The sequence below is a fragment of the Alligator sinensis genome, unplaced genomic scaffold (assembly GCF_000455745.1).
Source record: "Alligator sinensis unplaced genomic scaffold, ASM45574v1 scaffold404_1, whole genome shotgun sequence".
NCBI classification, from domain to species: domain Eukaryota; kingdom Metazoa; phylum Chordata; order Crocodylia; family Alligatoridae; genus Alligator; species Alligator sinensis.
In genome coordinates, this window is record NW_005841839.1 from 3964514 (window position 1) to 3971953 (window position 7440).

The 7440-nt window shown below is 50.4% G+C and overlaps 1 protein-coding gene across 2 annotated transcripts in view; it reads right to left on the bottom strand.

The window, feature by feature from the left end:
• Positions 1 to 146: 146 nt before the first annotated feature.
• Positions 147 to 7440, bottom strand: part of MSS51 (MSS51 mitochondrial translational activator) — a 14378-nt gene continuing 7084 nt past the window's right edge. For both annotated transcript variants that reach the window (XM_025203798.1, XM_025203794.1), the window contains 3 exons: positions 6812 to 7375; positions 2441 to 2534; positions 147 to 1435 (listed from right to left, as the gene is read on the bottom strand). In XM_025203798.1, coding sequence (XP_025059583.1) covers positions 1210 to 1435; positions 2441 to 2534; positions 6812 to 7375 — 884 coding nt within the window. In that variant the 3' untranslated portion in view covers positions 147 to 1209. The remainder of the gene's footprint in view (positions 1436 to 2440; positions 2535 to 6811; positions 7376 to 7440) is intronic.

The following is a 7440-nucleotide window of genomic DNA, read 5'->3' on the forward strand; positions in this document are numbered from 1 at the left end:
GCCTCTCCCAGCCAGGTCTCCTCTGGCACCTCAAACAGGTGATTAAACACTAATGGGGCTTGGCTTGGTTTGCCAAGAGGATCACAGTCTGTAACCTAGAGCAGCCGTTCCCAATCTGTGGTATGCATTAGCAGATTTATTATAATTACTTTATATGACAAAAATTTGCTGGTGGTACTTAAGGTTGAATTGAAAAATTGCTGGTGGTACTTAAGGTTGTATCATTTAAATTGGTGGTGCACAATCTGTCAGAGTTTGGGAACCGCAGACCTAGAGGCACTAGGTCTGGAACAGATGTCCTGTCTCTAGCTACTGGGGGTGAGAGCCTGGTTGCAGAGGTCTGCTGAATGGAAAACCCTCCTCATAACCCCAGGTGAGCTGGGACAAATGTTTCCACCTCACTTAGCTAGCTCTGAGCTACATAGGGCAAGCGCTGGAGAGCTTATAGCTATGGCTATGTTTTTGTCCCAAAAAACAGGAATACAGGAAAACTGCTGCCCCCTCCCATTCAGTCAGAGGGGACAGTGTTTAGGCTTTTAGCAAAGGTAGTTAAGCGAGAGCCTGTAGGAAAGAACAGGAGGGCTGCTCTCCACACTTCAACTCCCAGCAGACAGGTCACCGATGGGAAGTGCCCTTGACAAGTATGTTGCTGAGCTGTGGTAAGTGAGCAGTAGCAGGCAGGGCCTTTTCTGTGAACACCGCTTCTCACGTCTCTGCTACCACATATGCTGCAAATGGCTGTGACAGCACTGCACTGGTAATGGGCAGCCCCCACCCCAAGGTGAGAGTGGGCTGAGCCAGCACAGGTACTGCAACAGACTCTGCGGTGCTTGCTAAATGCTTGCAGCCCTGCTCAGGCAAGTGCTTGGTTTCTCTCTCTCCCATTGTTCATTGTGCTGGTTTGGGGTGGAGGTCAGCTCTGAGGCGTAGCCAAGAGAGCTTGCTCTCTCCAGTGTCCCTCAGAGACCTCTGTATTGCTGAAGGAGGCAGCTATAAAAGCAGCCAGCGCAGCCAGGTTCCCCTCCCTGGACCCCATGAAGAGCTGCTACCTGTTGGGGTTGCTGCCCAAGCTGAGAGGGGAGCACTGGCCCTGAATGCAGCCAAGCCAGAGGAATGGAGGCAGGGGTTGGAGGTGGCATAGCAGGGTCTGTCTAGGGGCAGTGAAGTGCCTGGTTTGCTTGATACCAAGCAGGTGTGAGCATTTCTTCTCTATTCCCCTTTGTCCTCTTCCTCTTCCAGCTCCCTGATAGGCTCATACGGGGGACTGGACAGCCCATGGAACATGATGTAGTGGGAGCTGCAGTAGACAGGCGGCTTGTTGGGGCTGGAATAGACCTGCTCGGGTTTGAGGGAGGCAAAGGGGTTGGCTCCACAGCCTGTGATGTTGGTCTCCAGCTCCATCAGGATCTTCAGGGAGGACTTCAGTTCTTGCTCACTGTCAGGGAGAGATGAGGGGCATGTTTACAGCCTGCCAACACCCCCCTGTCCTGACACCACATAACCTGTGCCAGGATGGTCAGTGGAAGCTTCCTCTATGGCAGTGCCCTACCAGTGCCACTTGGATGCCAACAACATGAGGCACCCCACAGCATTGCTTGGGCAATGCCCCAGCTGAAACGCTCTGGTAGCATTTTAAATAAATGTCAAGCTCTAATAGCCAATTATAGCATATTATTGCAGGGTGACATAGAATCATAGGAAAACAGAGCTGGACTAGACCTTGGGAGGTCAACTGCTTCAGCCCCCCTGGAGACCACTGTAGCTAAGGGTTTGTCTAACTTGACTCTTAAAAACTTCCAAGGCTGAAGTTTCCATAGCTTCTCTAGGTAGCCTGTTACAATGCTTAATCTCCCTCAGAGTGAAGACATTCTTCCTAATATCCATCCTCAATTTCCCTTGTTGCAATTTAAGATCACTGCTCCTGTAGCCCTTATAGCCACAAAGAATAGTCTATCCCCATCCTTTGTAAAATCCCCCTTCAAGTAATTGAAGGCATATCAATCTTCTCCCTTGAGTCTTCTCTTCTCTCAATTAAATCTTGGTTCTTTCAGCCTTTGCTCCTAAGTCTTGCTTACCAGGCCGGTAACCATTTTTGTTGCTCGCTGCTGGATTCTCCCATTGTTGATGTCTTTCTTGAAGTGTGGGCCCCAAAGCTGGATACAATGCTCTAGCTGAGGCCTCACTAGTGTTAAACAGAATGGAAGAATCACTTCCCCTGTCTTGCAGGTGACACTCCTATTAATAAAGTCCAGCATGCTGTTGGCTCTGTTTGTAGCCAGAGTATGCTGTTGGCTCACACTCAGCATGTGGTCCAGCATGCAATGACATAAATGGCACTAAAAGGTATCAGTCCAAGTCAGAGAGCAGCTGTCCCCTATTAATGACTGTCTTGAGGGCTCTGGGCATGTTGGCTCCTGGTGGGTAGACAAGCCTGCCTTACTTGTACATGGTGAAGAGGGTGGGGATCTTGTAGTCCCGCAGCAGCAGCAGGGTGGGGAGCCAGCCTTCCATCAGGTCCTGGCAGGCATGGAACCCTGCAAACAAGGGAGAAGGCAAGGTGGAAACCCTGGAGAAACCTGGTCCCAGTGCAGGGAAGAGTGGCTTTGCAGATGGAAGAAGGTTGGGGGTGTGGTCACGGTAGAAGCTGGAGCATGTTGTACAGTATTCTTATTCTCATTCACCTCTTACCCCTGCCACTGCATGCTCCAGACTCCCATAGCTAGTCTATTTTTGACAGCCCCTATTTCTGCCGTGCTGCAAACAGGTAACTCCCACTGACTTCAGAGCATTTCACAAGGAGGGGTGAAAGCAAGAGGCTTTGAGAGCCTTCACTGCAGGGTGAGGCAACTGGGTCAGTGCTGTTGGAAAGCACAGGCCACCAGCTGGGAAGGCTTGGCGGGGAGGGGGCAGGATCTCAAGGGAGACTCCATGTTCTGCAGGGTGTGGAGGGGTTGCAGCCCTCTGGGATTTTGCAGAATCATCCTGCCTTTAGCTGGACAGTCCGCAGGTGGTGTGTGCCTGGGCAGGTGCCAGTGTCTCAATGGGTCAGTGGCTTTTTTTAATTCCTAGTCACACAGCATCCCAACATGATATAAATTGCCCAGTCCTGGAAGACACAGACCCACAGCACCATGGGACTAGGATACAACTTCGCACTAAATTACCTTTCCCCATAGGACTCCAAAGCATTTTACAGATATATGACAACAAGTGATACAGGGAAGTATCACTATTCCTATATTGCATAGGGGGAACCAAGACATGCAGAGCTGTATGTTCCCCAAGGCCAAATCCTCTGTTCCAACCCATAGCCAGTGATTTTTTTTACTCCATGGCCTGTGCATGACTGCAAGAGAGGAAACCATTGGTGTTTTTCACTGTTTCCAGCTGATGCTTTTGTGTTTCAGCAGCGCTCACTACTTGTGCTAAATGCTAAATGCATGGTTCATTTGGAATGATTCTGATGAACCGGCCTTGTACTGAAGATGGCAGGATGTGTCCAGTGGGGCTTCTTTTGCTGATGGCTTGTGATGTGATGTAGGATGACCTATACTTCTTTAAGAGGGTGTTTATCCTCTGGAGTAGTGACTTTAGTTGTCTTTTCTTGTTCAGGGGATGCAATAAGGGGAGTGGAAGGCTGTGTTTTTTCTTCCCACATCTGATGCTTGTGTTTTGGATGGTTCAGGGATCACAGCACCAACTTGGGGCTGGGCTTACTTTGTAAAATTTCACCAGCGTAGTTACATAGGCTGGGAGTGTGAAACCCCTGCCAACACAGCTGTGCCCAGCTAACCTGGTGTGAACACGACTATGCTGCACACTGCACTGCATCTTCACGAGGGGGCTTTGGCAGCAAGATTCTTCCAGTGAGGACAAGCCCTGGCCTGTGGAAGACCTGAGTTCCATTCCCTTCTCTCCCCTAGACTCCCACTGGGACCTGGGGCAAGTCACTTGAGCCCAGTGTATGACAGAAGAAACTTGTCTATATAGCTGTTCCAGTGCAGCCTCTACACAGGAACACAACATAAGCACCTGTACCAGGGTCGCCAAGTAAATGAGATGTGGCAGCATCAGCCCTTCTCCACCTGCACACCAGGGTGTTTGCCAGCACAAAAACATTCTCCCAAATTACCCTCTAAAGGACATGGCTCTGGTGGAGCCCAGCCTCAGCTCCCTCTGCCAAATTAGTACTGCCCTGTGTCTCAAGTGTGGCATGCTCAGGTATCATGGCAACGGTGGGCTGCAAGTACCCAGAATGGATGAGTGACACCATTCTTTGGCAGGACACAGAAGAGAGATGTTTCAGGGGCACTGGCAGATTAGCAAAACCAAGGAGTACAGGAAAACTCTGGGGATGCCTGCTTAGCTCACCTCCCTGCTGTAGGCATCTTCTCCCCACTTGCCCCAAAGAATCTGATCAGCTTCTTAGTGCTGAAGATGGTGACTTAGGTCTACTGGTGCTCATGCCATAACCTTACTCTTTAACACTTGCCTCTGGTTGATCATCTCCCCACTACAGCCCAGATGTTGACAGTTCAGTCCTTTGAGCCTGATGCAGTGTCCTGACAACACTGCCACAATGAGTTAAGCCACCCTTTGGCCTGGATCTGACATGACATCCATCCTCCTTCCTAACGATGATGCTCTCTGGCTCACTTTGTGGAGCACCCATGGATATTTTTCGTAGCTGCATTTCAATTCCAGTAGCTCACAGACGTATTTAGTGAGGATCTTAAAAACATGCTTCCACAAGCAAAGGTCCCTAGAGCTTTCTGTTCCCTGGTCCCATGGCTCACCATGTAGCAATCACAGGAGAGGCTATACTCCACAATTCATAATATCCCCAAATGCCTTGTTGTGGCTGTTCACTGAGTGGGAAAGGAGTGGGTTCAGATACTTCTAAATACTTTAAACTGATCTCTTTTCTGAGTTCTGGAGAAAAAGACAACTTTGTGAGGGGATGCTGTGGGGAAGAATAGCAATACCCATGGACCCAATAGTGCTGAGAAGCTTGAAGTGACTATGGATCACCTCAGTGGTCTTCCTTTAGCCCACCTCCTCTCTCCTCAGGTTACACAGCAGCTGTGGTCCTCCTGGGGCCAGGGCAAGGTTGTGTTAGTGTCACATCTCTGTTTTTCTTTCCGAAAAGCAGAAATGTGACACAGTACCTAGGCCAAGGCTGCCTGGTTTTCAGGCCTCTTTGAGCATCTGTTTCCTCCTGTATCCAGCTGCAGAAGGTTGATGCTACAATACCCTTGGTCATTATCTTTCTTTTAAGTAGAGATGTGCCATGCTGATGCCCCAGCCACATGCTATGATTATTCATGTGCTTAAAAACCTCTCGCTTTCCAGTACCATTGACAGGCTGACGCAGCAAACTCCATGCATGCCTTCCTGTCCCCACCTTAGAGATCTGAGTTCTCAGGTCCAGTAGAGCAACTGGGCTGAATTCAGACCCAGCTTCCCAGGGTGCCAGATAGACAAGGTGCTATGATCTAGTGATCTGAGTCAGGTCCCTCTCTGCTTTCCCTTGCACTAGGTTAGTGGAGACTTTAGAGGATATCTAAATAGCACATGGCGTGCAGGAGATGCCCAGTGAGAAGCACATGCCATTCTTGGCTATGCTTATTAGAAGCTACCAGACACCCAGGCTGAGATGGCCATGCTGACCTGTAGCATTAAGCCTCTGGCATCCGGGCTATGCAGCACTTTCTGTGCCAGCCAGTCTTGAATGGAGTCTATCACCAAGGCTAAGAAGCAGTTAAGTAGGAGCTAATGAAGTACAGAGCCCTTAAAGATTTGCTTTGTCCCTTCCTCCTCCCTCTCACTGAACATCTGGTGCATGACACTCTCCAAGCAAGAGTATGCAAAAGGAGAAAAGAACACTCCCTCCCCAATTTCCTGCAGCATGGGGCAGTAACAGTGAGTGGCTAGAGAACGGAGCAGAACTCCTCCCAACTCTTCCAGCAACTTGCTGTGCGACTCCAGGGAAGTCAATACCCTCTGTGCACCAGTTTCCCATCTATATAAGGAGGGTAATGGAGCCTGTTTTTTTCAAGTGCTTTGAGATCCTCTGAGCCAAGGCTGTCAGGAAGCCCAAGCTTCACAACTGTGCTTTCATCAAGCACAGCAGGGACCCAGAGGTTACAGTACATGACATGCTACAGCCTGTACAGTGGCATGGGAGCAGCAACAGGAAAAGTCCCTGGGAAGAACATGCCCTTCTCAGCACTGTTCTTTGGCACAGACCCACTGCCAGTGCTTTCTAACACCTCGGTGCTGAATCACCATCTCACCACCTTAACATCCCTAGGTTGGGATAATGCATCAGCCTGATGACATTATGCACAGGACACGCCCAGGCTGCATGTGCCCCAGCAGGTGCTCTTGGCAACCCTTCAAGATGAATGGTTATTACATAGTTGGCTGTAATCACAAGGGACTGGACTCAATGAACCAGTAGGTCCCTTCCAGTCCCATGTTCTGGCATTTAAAACCTCAGCACCTCCCAGCTGCTACCATCGCTGTGCACCCACCTTCTGTATTTGGCTTTGCTAAGCTGGCCTGAGGCCTTGTCCCCAGGTTGTTTCCTAGGATACAGAAGTAAGGAAGGCATGGTGGGCAGTATCTTATCACAGAGGAAATGCAGTGTTGGGGTACACTGAAAGAAGGAGCAGGAAATATGGGCCCTTTGTTACAGTTGGAGGGGTATGAGGAGCGTGACCCAGGATGGGGCCAGCTCTGTGGGACCAGGGGGATGAGGTACCCCCTCTTCGACACAACCATAGTGAGGCTCTGCCCAGGCACTCACCTGGATGAAAGCCCACCACAAGGTCCGGGCGTGCAGCCTGCTGAGTTTCTACTTGGGATTCCCAAAAGTCATGATAGAGGCCTTTATAGCTGCTGAGGTAAACTCTACCCCTGGGTCCAAAGGCTGTCAGTGGAGGTCTCATGATGGATCCATCAACTACATCCACTCCAACCATTACCACCTCGATGCCCTGGTGCCCAGGAAATATCCGTGTCAGCTCATCATAATCTATCACCCGGGTGTTGAGGGTCTCGATGTGGGAAGCCCCAGCCACGTGCACAGTGATGGGCTTGGCGTAGGGGTCAATACTGAAAGCATGGAGCCCCAAGCCGATGGTGATTGGCCGGGACTGGAAATCTGAGGTCAGCCGCTTGATGGACTCCAGCAACTCTCCCTCCTCTGGCTTTGGCTTCCCAGCATTGGCCCAGAGGATGGTCATGTAACGCCCGGTTAGTATAGCACCCAGCTTTTCATCCAGGTGCTCCTGCATGGCAAACCAGTCTTCCCAGCCTTTTACTTCCTGGATGCGCTTAGTCCAGGTCTCCATGGGGAAAGGAATATCACCTGGTGGGAGAAGTACAGACAAGCTTAACTCTTGGGGTTCCTGCCTCCACCAGGTGGGACAGATC